The 18,405-nt window shown below is 49.1% G+C and overlaps 8 protein-coding genes across 8 annotated transcripts; 2 read left to right on the top strand and 6 right to left on the bottom strand.

Annotated features, from left to right (window-relative positions):
• Positions 1-452: 452 nt before the first annotated feature.
• On the top strand, positions 453-2,273 carry FOXG_04865 (alpha-glucosidase; the record flags this gene model as incomplete). The annotated part of the gene is made up of 1 exon (XM_018382900.1): positions 453-2,273. The coding sequence occupies one exon, from the start codon at positions 453-455 to the stop codon at positions 2,271-2,273; it is 1,821 nt and encodes a 606-aa protein (XP_018239714.1).
• Positions 2,274-2,303: 30 nt separating this feature from the next.
• Positions 2,304-4,831, bottom strand: FOXG_04864 (uncharacterized protein). The gene is made up of 2 exons (XM_018382899.1): positions 4,614-4,831; positions 2,304-4,484 (listed from the first exon to the last, which is right to left on the bottom strand). The coding sequence occupies exons 1-2, from the start codon at positions 4,725-4,727 to the stop codon at positions 2,388-2,390; spliced, it is 2,211 nt and encodes a 736-aa protein (XP_018239713.1). The 5' UTR covers positions 4,728-4,831; the 3' UTR covers positions 2,304-2,387.
• A 165-nt stretch (positions 4,832-4,996) lies between these two features.
• Positions 4,997-6,648, bottom strand: FOXG_18919 (uncharacterized protein). Its single transcript, XM_018399064.1, has 4 exons — positions 6,292-6,648; positions 5,870-6,236; positions 5,385-5,824; positions 4,997-5,335 (listed from the first exon to the last, which is right to left on the bottom strand). Exons 1-4 carry the CDS (start codon positions 6,615-6,617, stop codon positions 5,047-5,049), a joined length of 1,422 nt encoding a protein of 473 aa, XP_018239712.1. The 5' UTR covers positions 6,618-6,648; the 3' UTR covers positions 4,997-5,046.
• A 777-nt stretch (positions 6,649-7,425) lies between these two features.
• Positions 7,426-8,676, top strand: FOXG_04863 (uncharacterized protein). Its single transcript, XM_018382898.1, has one exon. It carries the CDS (start codon positions 7,522-7,524, stop codon positions 8,422-8,424), a length of 903 nt encoding a protein of 300 aa, XP_018239711.1. The 5' UTR covers positions 7,426-7,521; the 3' UTR covers positions 8,425-8,676.
• A 90-nt stretch (positions 8,677-8,766) lies between these two features.
• On the bottom strand, positions 8,767-10,469 carry FOXG_04862 (uncharacterized protein; the record flags this gene model as incomplete). Its single annotated transcript, XM_018382897.1, has 5 exons — positions 8,767-8,971; positions 9,025-9,320; positions 9,392-9,650; positions 9,697-10,273; positions 10,337-10,469. 5 exons carry the CDS (start codon positions 10,467-10,469, stop codon positions 8,767-8,769), a joined length of 1,470 nt encoding a protein of 489 aa, XP_018239710.1.
• An 835-nt stretch (positions 10,470-11,304) lies between these two features.
• Positions 11,305-12,501, bottom strand: FOXG_04861 (phenazine biosynthesis protein). Its single transcript, XM_018382896.1, has one exon. It carries the CDS (start codon positions 12,398-12,400, stop codon positions 11,462-11,464), a length of 939 nt encoding a protein of 312 aa, XP_018239709.1. The 5' UTR covers positions 12,401-12,501; the 3' UTR covers positions 11,305-11,461.
• A 3,043-nt stretch (positions 12,502-15,544) lies between these two features.
• On the bottom strand, positions 15,545-16,765 carry FOXG_04859 (uncharacterized protein). Its single transcript, XM_018382895.1, has 2 exons — positions 16,194-16,765; positions 15,545-16,138 (listed from the first exon to the last, which is right to left on the bottom strand). The coding sequence occupies exons 1-2, from the start codon at positions 16,444-16,446 to the stop codon at positions 15,588-15,590; spliced, it is 804 nt and encodes a 267-aa protein (XP_018239708.1). The 5' UTR covers positions 16,447-16,765; the 3' UTR covers positions 15,545-15,587.
• A 583-nt stretch (positions 16,766-17,348) lies between these two features.
• Positions 17,349-18,211, bottom strand: FOXG_04858 (uncharacterized protein; the record flags this gene model as incomplete). Its single annotated transcript, XM_018382894.1, has 2 exons — positions 17,349-17,911; positions 17,968-18,211. 2 exons carry the CDS (start codon positions 18,209-18,211, stop codon positions 17,349-17,351), a joined length of 807 nt encoding a protein of 268 aa, XP_018239707.1.
• Between the last annotated feature and the right edge of the window lie 194 nt (positions 18,212-18,405).

Genomic DNA, 18,405 nt, shown 5'->3' with positions numbered 1-18,405 from the left:
AGACTCCGCATGCTAGCGGAGTTTCCACCCTTCGGAATATGTTTCACTGCAATAATTGGCTGCTTTGGGATTAGAGATCAATAGTGCGGAACAACTCCGATGGTGGGAGCGCTAAGGTCGGAGCCTCCGCTGGTCACACCTGAGCCAGGGTTTTTTAAGGCAAACGCTCTGACGTCGTAGGGTAAACTGATGGGGTGAGAGCCAGCCTCGGCTGATCTTTTACGAGTTGGCGATGGATGTTACGCTCCATTCATTGAGCGGAGGGTCCGTTACATGCGGCGTTGATCAGAGAAAGGATCTGATCTCCACATTCAACGGAGTGATGTCGGCCGATAAGATGGGTAAATAATAAACACCTCGTCTTCCCCTCTCAACAATATTCCCATGACCATTCGCTCCCATCTCACCATCCTCTCTTGTCCTCCTCTACCTCGCAATTTATCACAATCATCATGGGCTCCATCGTCTGGGACGATGAGCATCAATACATAGGCAAACAGCCCTGGTGGAAAGCCGCCTCCTTCTACCAAGTCTACCCAGCCAGTTTCAAAGACTCCAACAATGACGGCTGGGGCGATTTACCCGGTCTCATCTCCAAGCTCGATTATCTAAGCGATCTTGGCATCGACGTCGTATGGGTGTCGCCCATTTTCGAGAGTCCCCAAAAGGACATGGGCTATGACGTCTCAGATTATCAGAAAATCTACGAACCCTACGGCAGCGTTGAAGATGTCGATATTCTCGTCAAAGAATGTCATGCGCGTGGTCTCAAGATCATTCTCGATCTTGTTGTTAATCACACGTCAATAGAGCACGAGTGGTTCAAAGAATCAAGATCTTCAAAGGATAATCCAAAGAGGGATTGGTATATCTGGAAACCTGCGAGATATGATGAAAATGGTGTGAGACATCCTCCTACGAATTGGAGAGGATATTTCGCGTGCTCGACGTGGACTTGGGATGAACTTACCCAGGAATATTACCTTCATCTTTATGCGCCTGATCAACCTGATTTGAATTGGGATAATGATGAGTGTCGAGTGGCTATTTACGAGAACACGATGCGCTTTTGGCTTGATCGCGGTGTTGATGGGTTTCGCATTGATACCGTCAACAAATACTCCAAGAGGAGAGATTTTGTCGACGCGCCTATCACAGACCCTTCATCGCCTCATCAGCCTGCACCCGAAATGTGGTGCAACGGACCGCGCATTCATGAGTTCATTCACGAGATGTACGAGAAAGTACTTGGTCCTTACAACGCCGTATCAGTCGGCGAGCTATCCAACACGCCTAATCCTTCACAAGTCATTCCCTATGTATCAGCCGCTGCGAAAGAACTGGACATGGTGTTTGAGTTCTCCATGATCAGACTTGGCAATGGAAACGGCTTTGGTGACAAGTACATATACCAGCCATTCCCATTATCTAAGCTGAAGGCATTCGTGTACAAATGGCAGAGCTTCATTGAGGGCACAGATGCGTGGGCGACCGCGTTTTGCGAGAATCACGACAATGGTCGAGCTGTTGATCGTTTTGGTGACGCGTCAACGCCAGAGTGGTGGCTCAAGTCAGCAAAGACTCTAGCTATCTGGCAGACAACACTCACAGGCACTTTATTCCTGTACCAAGGACAGGAAATTGGCATGACCAACATGCCGAGGTCGTGGGGAATTGAAGAGTACAAGGATATCGAAAGCAGCAACTTTTACGCCGAAGCCGTCGCGTCAGGCGATGAGAAGCGTGTTAGAGACACGATGCACGGACTTCAAATCATGGCGCGCGATCACTCTCGCATTCCCTTCCAGTGGAATGACTCACCCAATGCTGGATTTGCTGGCGCGTCGGCGAAGCCGTGGATGAGAGTCCACGATGACTATCGCGATATCAACGTCGCCAAGCAAGTCAAAGATCCCAACTCCATTCTCAGTTTCTACAAGGCCATGCTTCGCCTTCGAAAGCAGTATCAAGATATCTTCGTCTTCGGTTCCTTCAAGCTCCTTGATCCAGAGGACGAGTCATTATTTTCATATGTCAAAGAGAGCATTGTACCCGTCAAGGGACGACGGTCTGAGAAGAGGAAGGCTGTTGTCGTTTTGAACATGAGTCGCGAGGACAGACTTGGTCCGGATGTTCCTACTGTGTTGGGCTGCTCTAATGAGGACGTTCGCTTGCTGGCTTATACGAGGGAAACTGCAGGAGGATTGAAAGGGGGACGGCCGATGCTTTCGGGATGGGAGAGTCGGGTTTATGTTAACTTTGAGCTGGAATAGGCGTTATTGGGCACTTGTTATAGATAATTACGGAGAACTGCGACTCAATCGGATTCATTTCTAGATCATCACGCCCACGTTGTATTCCTCAATGTACTCCACGCTGAGATTACTCTAGATGAGTTTGATCCATTCGGGCTTTAACTGCCCACCAGGATTAGCAGCTAGTTTCTCGAGAACCTCGCCATGCATCAAATCATAGACATAGCACTCCCCAATCACCTCGTATCCATCCCCCTTCGGCCTCAACACAAACGGAACTTCCGCACCAAACAATACACAAAGCTTATCGCCAATCTTCATATCAACGGGCCCAACCCCAAAGTCTTTCGACACCGTCTTAAACAACCTATAAGGATCGCGAACAGGTTCCACGGCGCTGATATATCGACGAGAGTTCCCGCCTTCAACGATCGTATTGAGATACTCGGATTGTGTCATATCATCGCCTTCTGGCTCGATAACATCTCGCAGTGCGATAAGATCTCTGACGATCCAGTGGGCACTTCTTGAAAGTAACAGAGCAGCCAGATCAGCAAGATGCACAGCCTCGTCATCAACGGGATATGCCCTCCCCTCGCCGCCACATGTTAAAGTCAGGGCACATTTTCCCCACGCTTCTTTGCTCCATCTTGGTTGATTCAGAAGATTCTCGCGGCTTTTGTCGTTTTGATCAAAGATGCCCCAATAATCACGATGTTCTTGCATAGAGGAGATGTGATCGATGATCACGCCTTTGAGGACCAGCTCTCCTGCCTTATCGTCGGGATTCAGTTCCATTCGAGCAGCAGATGCGCATTGGAAGCCTGGACTTTGCTTAGTCGGTAATATTGTCCATGGCCGGCGCTCATGCCAGCTTGGCACCCACGATGGCCCTGAGCGATCAAAGTCTCCAAATGTTCCAGCTCCCGAAAGGAGCGTCAATGGGGACGCCGATTCAAGCATGAGTCTTGCAATATCCTCGAAGACCTTTTCTGAAGTAGTTGCCTCCCGGTAGTCTGGGACGATCTGTTTGCCAACAGAGTCTGTTGTTTCGATACCCAAAAGCCCATAGATCTTGTCCTTAGGCTCTTTGCTCTGGAAATGTCGAGAAACTTGGAGTAATTGTGCGAACGAGAATTCTAGTCGCGGGAAACATTTCTGTGAAATCGATAGTCGATACATGAGGTAACTGTTCATCGCTCCGGTAGGGATCATGTCTCGCCCATAGCTACTGGGTGACAGCTCCGGCTTATGAACCACTATAGCTGCTGCGAGCCCAACCCACTCCCACGAGATCTGGTACAAGCCGACTTGAACAAGTGCATGCCTGGCTAGGACAGCTTCTTGCAAGACCCAAATACGAGAGAACCAACGCCGTCTGAAAAGCTGCATCATGGCAGACCGGCTGTCTTCACCATCGTCGGTGTTGGCGCGATGCACGGTAGATTGGCCATCTTTTGAAATCTCCGAGTAAGTTGCTTCGAGGGTCTCTTGACCGGCCTGAGCGAGCCAATCGTTGACGACTGAGCATATTCCTGAAAAGGCTTTTGAGACCGAAGAAAGAGATGTCTCAAGGATCGTCTTTCCACACATACAGCGGTCACTCTCCTCACCAAGCCATACAACCACCTGCCAGGCGCCACTGAATATCTGTCCCATCAGCGCTACCTGCTGGCCTCTCTCTTTGGCGTCCTCCTGGTTGATACAGATGGCATCGGCCCATATCACTCTGCTGGTATTGTTTCGACGGAGCTCTCGTAACGCGATGTGCAGACTACCAGAGATAACCATAGTGTGACTCGTGCCGTTACACATGATATCAATCTTTCGGTCACCGGAAGCGTCTGGCTTTCCCCAAGTGTATGACAGAGCTTCATATGCTGTCTCGTTCTCTTGCAAGCTACATACGTGGAGCTTGCATTGAACAACATCACCATCTCCGGCGAGGATTTCTAGTAGTCGGAAAGTACTGTCCTCAGGCAAGGGATAATATATTCCAGAGGTCTCTTTGGCTCGACGGATTTTAGTCTCAAGTGGAGTGAAACGGCATATCGGCGATTTCGGATTGGTGATCGAGAGCGCAATCTCCCCAACGTTGGAATCTTGCTCCAGGTCGGCGAACAGAGGCAAATGGATTCTTGAGTTACTGTCTCGATCAAAGTTAAATCTGTTGCTGAAAAGCCCTCCCAGATATGATTCTATAGAACTTGCGCGAAGAGAGGGATTTATCTATCGATTTCGTTATCAGCCGATAAGTTCCAGAGGTGGATAGCAGGAATAAGTTTGCCATGCTTCACATATGGCCACCTAGCTACATGCAACGAGGTAAGGAAGGGTATCTGGAGCTGGAACATTTACCAGGTTTAGAAGTGAATTAGTTCTCAATGCCGTAGGGACTTTGAAACTGGAACAACTATCTTTCGAGTGGCGCTTGGAGGACTTGGCCTCTGCCTTGGGCTTCGACGGCCACATTGGAGAATCAACAGCCGGCAAGAGACTCTGGTAGGAATGGAAAGATGATATGTGTTGGTTTCACATAAACTCTTTTGTTTTACGTATGCTGACTTGCGGATGAGATCTTGAAATACCCCTCCTCACTGAAAGACCCACGCAATGGCCTAGCACAGCCACTCAGCTGACCGCCGTTGTCCAACTTTTGCTGTATCAGGTAAACAACGCTCAGCCGCTGCAAGGCAACCAAATCAACATCATGTGTCGCGACTAATATAGCCGAGTGATGAGGCTGAGATTTTGTTTTTTGAGACCTTTCATATCAATTCTTATCTAAATACTATAGCTCATCATGAGCTCCTCCTTCGACCTGATCCATGATACTGACCCCATGACTTCCGCTTTGAGCAATGAAAGTATCGAGTTGTTCAACCGTCAACATCTGGGTGAAGTTGCCTTTGAAAGACACAACCTCATTTGTGCCAGCGCGATATAATCTGATGGAAGGATATGAGTCAATCTCAATTGGTACATCATTCGCATCGACGTTAATCGTAGCCAGAGCAGCTTTGTCAGAAAGTCCAAGCTTTGCGTATTTGGAACCAAGCTCGTTCATCACAACTTGCAAACTATTTAAGTTGTTAGCATTAGCGAGGCGTAGAGACAGTGTCGGCTTACTCGGTACAGTATTGACACCATGGTACGTTGAACTCAACCAAGACATCTTTAGACTTGTCGTAAACCAAGTCGTCAAAATTACTACCCACCAACTTTGTCAAGAAAGGCTGAGTAGTAGACACTTCAGGCAATGGCTCAGATTTGATACTCGGCGTCAATGAACCGGCCAGGTAAGCAGCCACATGTTTAGCGACCCTGTTGGCGTTGAACACCTTTTCAGACATAGGATATGCTCTCCCTTGTTGATTTGCGATGGCGAACCCACGCTTGATGTCCTTGCTAAGATGCATCTGCTCACATCTCTTGGGGTAATCTGGCGCCAGGACTGTCATGAAGGAAAGCTGATTTTTGTATTTCTTCGCAACAGGAGCTAGAGATTTGACAATCTCAGCCCGATCATCGCGTTTGTTGAAGAATATTTGGGCCAGTGGCTTCTCATCCTTGAACGGTTAGTCGATATAAAGCGCTGAGGGAAAACTAGTTACCTTGATTGCTTCTTCATGAACGATGGGATCATATTCGCGAATCAGCGGCTGTGTTGCATTCTGCAAGAAGGATTCGACATCCGCGACAGTGAAAGGCCCGCGATAGTAAACTGAATCCTCTTCCTCTTGCGTATAAACAGCAATGGAAGGGCCCTTGCTGTCTTTCTCAAAGCCATGAACATTGCCAAAACTGTAATGCGCTCGCCACCTTTCGGCAACAGCGTCAAAAACTTTGCGTTCATGCTGATTGTCTGCGCTAAGAAAGGCAACGACCGCCACACGAGCTGACCGCGCGAAATCTAGATGGTTCATTTCGGTAAGATCTACAACGGGAGAACCCGATTGCCGCTCGATGTATTTCACAACCCTGCAATCATGATCAGTGATCCACAAGCAATTTCACAGAAACCGACGAAACCCACGATGACGCGTCTAAAGCTTCTTTGTAAGTGACCAACTCATTGTTGCCGGCTGTAAACTTCAATGTGGGCACGGTGAAGACCTGAGACTCATCGCACACAGTTGGTTCGTCGTTACAGTTGACTGAGGCAACGGCGGTCTTCGTGAGCACTGGAGACACCCTGTCCAGCACTGCTTGCACTCGATCACACTCTTTGCAGCCGTCGGCTGTAAACAAGATAAGCGCTGGCCTTGAAGATATCAACACGTTGAACTCTGTTTTACGGAGTTTGACGGCTTGTGTTTGAGCAGCAAGAGCAACGAGTGACAGCAGAGTTGACGAGCGCATGATGGTACGCAGAAAAGACACAGAAAATGGAATTGGAGACTGAAGAGCCGATCCAGATAATTCCTTCTTGGATCATTCATCATATCAACACTTATCAAGTATTCCAACCCCACCAATGCTCAGATTAGCCCATTTTAGCCCAAATCGTCATCCCTCTAGCTTATCATGAGATCCAATCTCGTATAGCCATCCTTTAATTTCAGCTCCCCCCAAAGGGCTTAGTTCATCCAAACACAACTGCCGAAGTGCCCCATGCGCGATGTCGGCCAGGCCGCCGTAGGGCACAGACTGAACCCTGCCAATTTCTAGAATGTTTTATCGAATGATGGATCCCTCAGCAATAGAATTAGGAAGGTGACCTGAAGTTTAAAAAGATATCCAGCCATTATAATTGGTGAACTGAGTCTCTATCCATTCGCTCCACAAATGGCATGAACCTTATATGCGAAAAGATATGCGGTGACTAGTGGACGTGAAACCTGAGTCGTGGAAAAACATGAAACTTGGGGCCACGAGCTTTGGTAACATGGCGTTTATAGTGGATGCCAAGAGAATAGTTCTAGAAGACTTGTTCCAATTGAGGATATTCGTGTAAAAGTTCCTATCAGGGTGGTTCGTGAAGTCATGTTATCTTTTTAGCACAAACTTTGACGATCATCTCCATTCAGCTTCTTAGTTAGGTCAGGTACATGATCAGGAAAAGCTTAGCCTGGGATGGGATGAAGGATGCCTATCATAGAGAAGATATTTGCTATCGAATACGCGGCAAAATGGCGATACAGTCACGAGAGAGATTGATTTGGTGTAGAACAGTATATATAGATCATTGAATCCCACAGATATCTCATCATCCTCATCACAGCCTCACTTGTTCAGCCATCTCAAGACTTTCAACTCTTCCACCATGAAGTTCACTTCAACTTCTCTTGCGCTTCTCGCAAGCATTCCCCTCGTCTTCTCTCTTCCCACCGAGGTTAAGCCATCTGAACAGCTCGAACATCCTCAGGGTTTCGACAAGATTCAGAAAGCTGATCCCGAGCACTGGCTCCAAGCCGTCAAGGAAGAAGCTGCCCGCCAAGAAGCCGCTGCTGCTTCCACCTTCAATGAGACTGAGGCCCTCGAAGCCCGAGCCAGCTGGATCTACCAAGTCCACGGCATGTACACCGACAACCTCGTCAACGTCGGTGACGTCGACACCTTCTACATGCTCTGGACGCGCATGTACGACTCCAGTGACGACAAGGGCGGTCTCTCAGACATCACCCGCAATGCCTGGAGTAAATTCTGCAACAGCCCCTACGGCAACAATGGTGGCGTAACGACCAGATTCATCCTCGACGGTCAGTGGGGAGCCGTAGGTCGTCTCAGCGGCTGGTCGATGCGCGACGCCCTGATCCACTCTATGTGGCAGACAGCCGATGGTATTGGAAAGAAGAACGGGTACACTGTGTACAACGGCTGCTACGGCTTCACCTGGCAGGAGAGTAAGCCGGGTAAGGCCAACTCGGCTTGTGGAGGACGATCGGGCAAGGCTTGCCCGTATAACGATGACTGTCCGCTGGCGGGTATGGAGTGCACTGGTCTCAAGTGGGGAACCTGGATGCCCAGCATCATCCGCATGAACGTCTACAACCGCGATGGATCCCTACGCGCTGATGCGTACCAGGCGAGAATTTCTTCGCAGGCTGTTGGCTCCGGTGGTTGTTCCAAGGCCCAGACTATTTCTGCCTATGTTGCTGACTTTATCCCCATTGTTGGGCCCTACTTCGCCACTGGAATTCGTATCAACTGTCTGTACCAGAGCTAAGTTCGCTCGCTAAAGGCGGACCTTGCCCTGTAGGGTTGTTGACGAAGTGGTCCAGGTTTGCTTCAAGCGACTGGGGTTCGCGGTGAGACTGGGTCGAGGTGTTGTTGGAGACCTTTGTCATTCTCTGTATATAGTTCTATTACTTGAATATAAAAGCGTTTGTGCTGATCAAACATGGCATCACAAGGTCACCAATATGTGGCGAAAAGGCCTGCCGGCAATAAGATTTTATTCTTCATCGTTTGGGTCCCAATAGTGGTCATCTCAAATATGGGCAAAGACGATACCAGAGTCTGAGCCCATCATCATTTCCCTATGAGCCCCACTTTCCAGACCGGTTTTCTATGTCTGAATTCTCTTCCACTCCAAGTACAACTCCCTGCTCGAAAGACTATTGGTCATGAGGCGGTCGAATTCCTCCAAAGATCCCTCCTGCCCAGGCTCAAGCTTCAACCTGTATGGCCACTTCTCGATGATGGTATGCTTGTCCTTCATCGCCGCCTCAGCCATAAGGGGCATAAACGTCAACCGAGCCTTTTCCACAAACCTTGGAACATAGTTAGCATAATATTTGAAATCAATCCAACAACGGTTGTTAACCTTTCGAGAATATGATCATATTTCTGCACATGGCCGTGAGCGTAAGCGACCCTGGTGATGAAGGGATCGTTACCACCCCTGATTGGCCGCTGAGGCGGAAGGTACTTGAAGACGCGCTCTGACGAAGTTTTTACACTCTTCACTTTGTCCTCATTGGTCGAATATTCTTCGATCATGTTCATGAAGAGCGTGATGAGAGTCGCATGTGGATTGATTGAAGGCGCTCGAAGGAGTGGGGCCATGAGGGCGACGGTGCGATGAACACCAAGATAGCGCCAATCGGAGATGTTGGAGACCTGAAAGGAAGTCAGCTGGTTTCCATAAGTGCATCGATTGGAATGCAAGTAGTGACACCTATGGAACGTACATCGATGTGATCAAAAGAGCCGTCAAGATGATTGGGAAGGGTTTCGGCAGGGACCTGAAGAAGCTGGAAAGCAATAGCCGATTTGGACATTCGGACCATAAACTTCTCCAATGTGGATCGAACGTAGTAGAATAGTTTGCCATAGATGTCGGATGTGGCGAGTCCCATAGGAGTCTTGTCAACCTCGTGCAGCGACCATCCCGACAGCGGATCAGCACTATCGGACATTGGCCAGCTGTCTACGGATTGAAAGTAAGTCCTACAAGATTCAGCTTCATTTCGTCACTCTGGAAAAAACCACTCACGGATTCGGTTCGCCGTGTTCGCTCCGCCGGGCCCCAAAGGGGAGGAGAAGGCCATCCTGACGAAACCGCTGTCTCGCAACCCGATGAGAAGGAGATAGAAAGAGATAGTCGCGGTCGCGGCGATCGACGCGGGACCGAGCAAGTGTAACAGCCTTGCGAACCTCATTTGCTTTGTCGATAGTCAAGCCATCAGGAACATCCATAAATGTCAGCAGTTTATCCCACGCCTCTTTCTCCAAGACGAGTCTGACAGATCGTTTCTCGAAAGTCCAAGTCTTTCCTAGGATCCTTTTGGCAGGTTTATCCTTGACCTTGTGGCAAACGTTCTGGATAAGAGATCGAATGCGCTGCTTGAATATGTCGACGTGGGACTTGCGGATGGAAGCCGAATACCAAATGTGGAGGATGCAATCGACAGCTTCGTCTCGATCGTCGGCGGTGAGTGCGAGAAGAAGAAGGATAGCGTTGCGGGCAACGACGTCGAATTCACGATCGTTCACGATAATGTCGATGGGCTGCTCGTAGCTCGGAGGAAGTTGTGCAATAGTTTGGGCGACGTTCCGCAAGTCGCCAGAAGCTTGAGTAGAAACATATTGTTAGTCTGAGCTCGCTGAGCCATCAGGGTAAGAGAATTGCACACCGGCAAACAATAAGCGCAGCTGACTTCCATACGCTTCTCCTTCATTCGCACCGAGGCGAAGAACATCTAGCGCTGGAACGTTTCCAAACAAGTACTTCATACCACCAAAAGGGGTAGGGGCCTCATCACTCATGAAAGTAGGTGTTCGACCCTCCACAGACCACTCAGGCTCCCATGTCTTCTTGTTATATGGTGATTTGCAGTCGAGTTTATGGATGGGCCAGTGGGCTTTCTGGCATTCGGAGCTGCAGTACTACAAGACGTGAGCATAATGCATGGGAGTCGGAACAGCATCGGATGCAGGATAATTACAACGACAAGACGGCAGTTGGCGCAGCTGGATCTGCCACTGTTCCGACAACTGGTGCCGTCTGGGCTGCAGTTTGCGCAGGGCAGTGAGGCCGACGCCATGATGTCTGATGTCAACTTTGGTGACTGGCGAGGAAAAGGAAGAGAAAAGAGGAGGAAAGTGGAAGCGAAGAAGAGATGAAAGTCTTAGCTTTGGTTGGAGCCTGGGGTTTGATGATCATTCACAGGGTGTTTGCTGCAAGCATTGACTGGCACTGCCATGGCGGATACCTACATTACATTTGCGACCTCACTGTTTGCTCAATTGCGGATCCACGACTATTCCTGTTTGGATTGATCGATTCAAGCAGGAAATCAGGCTCCCTAGCGACAATCTTGTATCCAGTGGCTATGCAACGAGGACATGGAGTTTCTGCATCGTTTGATCCATCATGTCATCAATCAAGGGACGTAATGCATCTTCCTGCAGCGAAGAGTCCCAAGATCTGGCGGAACTGTTTTTGGTGACTTAACTTTCAAGCAGTGTATGTACGATTGTTTCCAAGTAGACACATTGCTATGGGTAACTCCCGGCTATCAGCCATGCACAAATGGTGGGTGACAACCCTGAGATGCATCAATCGCCAGAAGGCAGCATCCTCTACACACGTTCGCAGTTTGCACAAGCAATATCGGTCAATGAGGCAAAAGGTTCAGTATCAGGTATCTTGACTATGAGATACGGAACAAAATTGATACACAGATACTTCGGTAAGTAGCTATTAAAGTGCGTACAAGATGGTCGCTGTCATAGCTACTGCGCCCGCATCAATGCCCTCACTGAGGTACTCTAACAGTCCCCTTCATGACCTCAACCGCCTTTCCACTAAGATGAACAGTCTTGACCTTTTTCTCCCCAGCTCCATCCGTCTCGACCTCAGCATCTACTACGATAAGACTCTCCCGCCCCATCTCAACACCCTGCGTGATATTGAACCTGATCGAGTTCGCAGATAGTTTGTACAACGCCAAATAACACGACAACGCGCACGCAGCACTTCCAGTTGCTGGGTCTTCCATATTACGCTTGACAAGTCTCGTGCGAAGATTTTGCACATGCTTTCCGTCAGGTGATATCTCACCGTCAAGCAGCGTATAGTAGTAGCGCCTTGAGTCAAAATCGTGTTTCCAACCGTCGTCCTGCAAGTCGCCGTCGATGTAACCCATAGCCCCGACCTTGGCAGCGCCGAGTAACTCCAGAGATGGGAGATTTACGAGCGCAAAAGTCATCCCGTTGACGATGCTAAACAGCGGTGCGCCCTCGTCAGCGGCAGCGACTTCGGCGAGTTTACCATCCCAACCAGCTTCAATTTCATGCTTTGGCACACGTTCCTTGTGAAGCTTAACATCGTGGGGAATTAAAGCACGCGGAGAGCCGTTTTCGAACTCAAGATCAATCCTGCCCGCCTTTGCAATCATTGTCTTTACGCCCTGGGGCTGAAGAAAAACAGCTGTGCCGATAGTCGGATGCCCCGCAAATGGCAATTCGAACTGTGGAGTAAAGATATCAATCTTCCTCTCGTCTGTTTCTGCACGGTTTTCAACATCATGAACAAAAACAGTCTCGGAGAGGTTGAACTCGCGAGCGATACGTTGCTTTTGAGATTGGGTGAGGGGAGCCTGTTGGCTTGGTGGGGGTATCGTCACCACTGCCAAAGGGTTGCCTTCAAAGGCGCTGGTGGTGAAAACATCGAGAGTGGTGAATTGGAGACTCATTTTGGTCTTTGCTTTGAGTTGATGATATTCAGGTTATGAATGCTTGGCAATTAGAGGAATAGGCGATCCTTTTAGTACTGAGCCATTTAGGTGAGTGAGTCAGAGGGAGCTGCGGTCATGGGGCCCCATAGGGACACGCCTAGGCGCCTCTCCACTTCTGCACGCGTAGGCGTGCGGATTATGTCAGCCCCCAATTTGGCACAACTCCACAACTGCATTTCTCAGGGGCTGCGGCTATTGCTGCCATTGCTAACCACAACCGTAGTTTTCAGGGGTTGCCGTTATGGCGCAGACGGCATTTCCTGATGATGTGCTTCCGCCAGAGGGCACGTACGACTCGCGAGAGGCTCTACTCACAGCTATCAATGAATGGGCAGCACCAAGAGGATACGCGTTCGTAACTGGGAGATCGTCGCGATCAACCAGCGGCAGGCAGATTATCACAAACGCATGTGATCGATGGTGTCGGCCACCAAGCGCCTCAAGGGACCACCAGCGCAAGACTACTACGCGAGGAACCAACTGCCGGTTCTCTATCATCGCGAAGGAATCCCTAGATAAGACGACTTGGTCTTTAAGGCATCGTCCGGATCCACAATTTTCTTCACACAACCATGAACCAAGTTGGCACAAATCGGCGCACCCAGTCCATCGGCAGCTCTCGGATGTGGACAGGTCAACAATCAGCCGCCTTACGAACGCTGGTGTAGCGCCAAAAGGTATCAGGACTTATATTCGCCAGAACTCGAATACCATTGCAACCCAGCAAGATATCTACAACCGTCTCGCAGATAGCAAACGAGAGCTCTGTGAGGGTCAGAGCACTATACATGCTTTTGCTAACCAGCTAGACAAGGAAGGGTTCTGGAACCGGATGCAGCTTGACTCAGATAACTGAATCACGGCGGTGTTGTTCGCCCATCCGGATTTATTGGCATACTTGAAGGCTTACCCAGATCTACTTTTCTTGGACTGCACATACAAAACGAACAAATACGGAATGCCGCTGCTTGATATGATTGGTGTTGATGCCTGTCAGCGATCCTTCTGTATCGCCTTCGCATTCCTTAATGGCGAGGCTGAGCAGGACTTCATATGGGCCTTGGACCGGCTCAGGTCCCTGTATGAACTCTGCAACACAAGGTTTCCATCTGTTATTCTGACTGACCGTGATAAGGCCTGTATGAACGCTGTAGAGAGCTGCTTTCCGTCTTCGATCTCCCTGCTATGCCTGTGGCATGCGAATAAGGCGGTCCTCCGCTATTGCCAGCCAACATTCGTACACCATAAGCAAGGGTCTGAGGCCTATCAGCAAGGTCTGAGCGATTGGAATGACTTTTTCAACCACTGGCATTCGATTATGAGGTCGTCAGATGAACAGGCATTTGACCAGCGCGTACAAGAGCTTGAAAAGCGCTATCTGCCTCAATATCTCGAAGAGGTTGGCTACATCAAGTCCAACTGGCTCGATCCGTACAAGAAAAAGCTCGTTAAGGCCTGGGTCGACCAGCACCCTCACTTTGGTAATGTGGTCACCTCACGGGTTGAGGGTATCCATGGGCTCCTTAAGAGCCACCTCAAGAAATCTACGCTAGATCTCTTCGAGGCGTGGAGAGCTATGAAACATGCGCTTCTTAATCAATTATCTGAGCTGCGCTCCAACCAAGTCAGGCAGCAAATGCGAATACCAATTGAGCTCTCTGGATCACTATATAGTGCCATACGTGGCTGGATATCTCACGAGGCTTTACGCAAAGTTGAAGAACAGCGGAAGCGGCTTATGAAAGAAGACCTGCCTAGTTGTACCGGTACATTCTCTCGATCCCACGGCCTCCCTTGCGCCCATATTCTCAAGGCTCTACAAGAGCAAGGCCAAACCCTTCGCTTGGAGCATTTTCACCCGCATTGGCATTTGAGTCGTCATGGTGTTCATCAGGTGCTATTGGAGCCTCGACACCGATCTAATCGAATAGCTGCCGATTCTACCACAAGTAAATCGCAATCGAGCACTCAGAGAGAACCAAGTGCATTCGAGGCAGTTCAGGCAGCAGCGCAGCCAAAAGCACGACCTACATGCAGTAGATGCCACAAATTAGGACACAAGATGACGTCAAAGGCATGCCCTCAACGGTACGAGGGGATTTTGTATTTGTCATCATCGTCAGCACAGGTAGAAGCAATGCCAGTGGCACTCTCGCCAGCATTATCCGGGGAAGCACGACCAGCAGCAGCAGTATCTGCATCTGTATCATCTTTGCAGGAAGGGGAACCACTGGAAGACCCATCATCAGGATTATCCGGACATGCTGGGTCTGGCAGGGATGATACTAGCTGCATTGTCGTTAGTATAGAGACAGCAGCATCATCGGCAGTGTCATCAGCAAAACCATCGACACAGGGAGGGAAGTCGCCAGTAGCATCATCTTCAACAGCATCAGTGGCGCCGACACTAAGATATGATGACCCACAAGCCATCTATCGGAGATATGTTGCTGCTCGAGATGCTTGGTATAAGGCGCAGCCTCGTGGTAGCGTCAAAACTAACCAGCAGTATCGGAGGGCGTTAGGTCTACCTTTGCGGTATGACAAAGCAAGCTACCAGTGGTGTCTTGACTGGAAGCAGATGGGCAAACTCTGTACGACACCGACCGGATCTAGAGATTGGAGTAAGGAAGAGATGATGGCGTACCTGGATTGGAGTAAAGCAGAAGATGATCGGGTGGAGGCTCAGGTAGCGGCAGAGATGGAAAGTAATCCATTTTCTAGCAGAAGAGGCTTGCGCGACATCTGGGAGGCGGCTGAGAATGATGGAAAAGAGCAGCAGGAATTGTATTCAGCTTGATAATTAGGAATCATTGCAGTTCTGAATCTCGGGATTCTGAAACCCGCCAGCCTCAAAACTCGAAATGCAGTTGTGGAGTTGTGCCAAATTGGGTGCTGACATAATCCGCACGCCTACGCGTGCAGAAGTGGAGAGGCGCCTAGGCGTGTCCCTATGGGGCCCCCTGCGGTCATAATACGATTACTAATTCAACCGAGCACAAATCAACAACATCGGCGCGTATACACCGAGTACAGTATGATCGTGAGCGATTTTATTCCAGGTTAGAAAAAGCACTGAGGTAGCGTCGCCCTAACCTAGAACTTGACTTTGGAATACTAAACTCTCGCAGCAAGCACCAGCTTTTTAATATCGCGGCGCTTCGAGGAATCCACCTATCCTTCTTGGAGGGGCAGAAATGTACATGTCTTTGAGTTCCCACTGGTATGGCTGATGGTCCTGCGCGCCGTGTCCATATGGAGTTTCACGCCTTGCTGATATCCTACAGCCCAACCAACAGATGCCCCCGAGAATCAGGACGCCGCCAAGTGATGCACCGACGGCGATACCCACTATTTCAGTAGTCGTCAACCCATACCCATTATTCGCTTTACTTTCTTGGCTGGAGGGCGTCTCGGTTGCTGCTGAGGATTGAGTGGTGGACTGAGTGGTGGATTGTGGTGGTAGCTGTAAGGTGGCTGTCTCTTGTACAGCGGTTATGGTTTCCGAAACTGTGACTTTATGGTGCTGAGCAGAATCCGGAATGGTGACATTGATGTATTGAGACTCTGCCAGTGGTGTCTGCTGATCACCAGATTTATAGATCCCAAACCAATAAACAGAGTCTTCGCCATGTCTCAAATAGCGGCCCATGTCATATTCGGCCTTCCAGCTCCTGGAACGCGATAGGCTATCTCCTGCAAACCTAGGTCAGTATGCTTTCGGAAAGATCCAGGAGCGAATTCGTCTTACTGTTTAGCAGAGTATGCTGTCCTCCTTTCTTGCTTGCAGGATTCATCTGCCAAACATACAGTTCGACATTGGGGTCGTCTGAATCAAAGATGATCGGGATATCCTCGCCATCGCTGTAGCGTATGTTCTTGCCCAAGTCTCGGTCGCCATTATAGTTTGGGTCCCATTGTGGGGGCCGAATAAATTTCGACTCACAAGCTGCGAGACTGACGAACGTAGCAACTATCGAGACGAATACCAAATGTATTTGCATGGTGCCCTTTTGGAGGTTGGAAACAAAAGGCGAAGGGTTCGTGTGTTGCCCGTCCACATCTGCTGACTTTGAGTGGTTCAAAAGAGCCCAGGGTATCGACGAAAGGGATTCATGTCTTTTTTGAAGGCGATGGTTAACCCAGTACGTTGAGGGCCATTGTCAAACGCCAGTTCAACATAAGCCAGGACTCGCATGCCCCAACAACAATGCCGCCACTAATAGGTCAGAGGCTCAGTAAGATTGCCAAAGGTCTGGCGGCATGAGGGGTGTTCTGACGATATCAGGTTAGACTTTGGGAATCTGAGAAAGTAAAACGCCATATATAAACACATATACACAATTCAAAGCATGTCATAAGTCAATTACTAGAATCTTATCGTCTAATGAATCATCACCCCACACATTGACTGTACCAGTCGCAATCTTGCCCATCAAGGTTGATATCTTCCTTTCTCAACAAGACAGATGTGTATAGCCACATAGTATCGATGGCCTCCAGGAAGTCTATGGCTTATGCGTTTACTGAGGAAGACGAGGCATTTGAAAGACTTTAATGTGAGTCAGACCTCGATTGGATTACTAATGCAGCCGATGACATCGGAAGGGCGCAGTCGTTTATGACTGAGAGAACGACCGAGTTATCCGAGGTTCTAACTAGAGTTAGTTGGTCCTTTGAATGGTCTTGACGACGTTTCCCTCCAAATGTCATGGGGTTATTTAGCGAGTACGAGGTATAGCGTGAACTAACTTCAATGGGAATCTAACTCTATAATATTCATAAATTATCGGTATATGAGCAAACCTCCCCTTTAATTCGTCAGCTCAATGTTTCTGCTAAGTTCTCTGTGCTGATTTAAGCTCTCAGTCACAAGTCTCAATGTTTCTGCTTCAATCCCTTCCCATCAAGGGGCTTCATGCAATCCAGGAGGACTTCTAGCATACCCTGAAGGATAGACCTCCACCGCCGGGTCACCAGGTAGCTCAGCCTTTGTCTCGGAAGAGTGAAATTGCTGGTGCTGACTTTGAGAAACCACTGAGACGTCCGTGTCTTTTTTCTTTCGTGCTGATCTTCTCCAGATCAACCATCCAACAGCACCAAGAAGTATAAGACCGCCAATGGTTCCGCCAACAGCTGCTCCTGTAATCTCGCCCTTTGAAATTCCAGAGTCAGACCCAGCATCTGAATTTGCTTCTTCGTTCGAGGATTGATCTGTAACCGTAGATATAGGGATGAGTTGCGTAGACTGCACTCCAAGACTTTGAGAGGTTGTGCTGTGAGTCGTAGTAGAGGCCTGCAGCGTGGTAGAGGTTTCGAGTTCCGGAGCGGTGACATTGAAGTATTGCGTCAAAGCAATGAGCGCCGTAAGATCGTCAGGGTCGCCCAAGGCAAAGTAATACACAGAGTCCTCGTTTCTCTTCACTAATCCGACTACGTCCCACTCAGCCTTCCACTCAATACGAGATGCTAGGTGCCCAGGTCAGCATGGAGAATACGAGTACAAGATTCTGGGAATATCCTACAGTCCAATGTTACGTTATGGCTGATTGATCCTATCTCTTGGACCAAGTACAGCGCAACATTTTTCAGATCAGTCTCCCAGAGGAGCTGTATTATATCTCCAACTTCGTACTTTCTATTTTGTTCAAACCCAGCCTGAAGATCGACAAAGGGGTTGAATTCTGGGGGACGCAGGAATTTGGTGCTGCACAAGACATGACTGGCGAATATCGAGAGAATTGAAGTGAGGATTGAAATGGTGAGCATGGTGGCGACAGAGAAAGCGAAGTCCCAAAAATGACGGATGAAGGGCAGTTCGCAGGTAAAGAGGACCCGGTGCAGGGCCTGAAGGACCAGTACTGGTCGTGGTGGATGAGCTCATTTGCTTTGACTGCTTTGTGAGCCCAAGCCAAGAACAAGGTAACATGGGCCTTTAATTAAACAGGGTCGCCTCATACTCG

This window comes from Fusarium oxysporum, chromosome 7 (assembly GCF_000149955.1).
Source record: "Fusarium oxysporum f. sp. lycopersici 4287 chromosome 7, whole genome shotgun sequence".
Lineage (NCBI taxonomy): Eukaryota > Fungi > Ascomycota > Sordariomycetes > Hypocreales > Nectriaceae > Fusarium > Fusarium oxysporum.
This window is presented reverse-complemented; position numbering and strand designations above follow the sequence as displayed.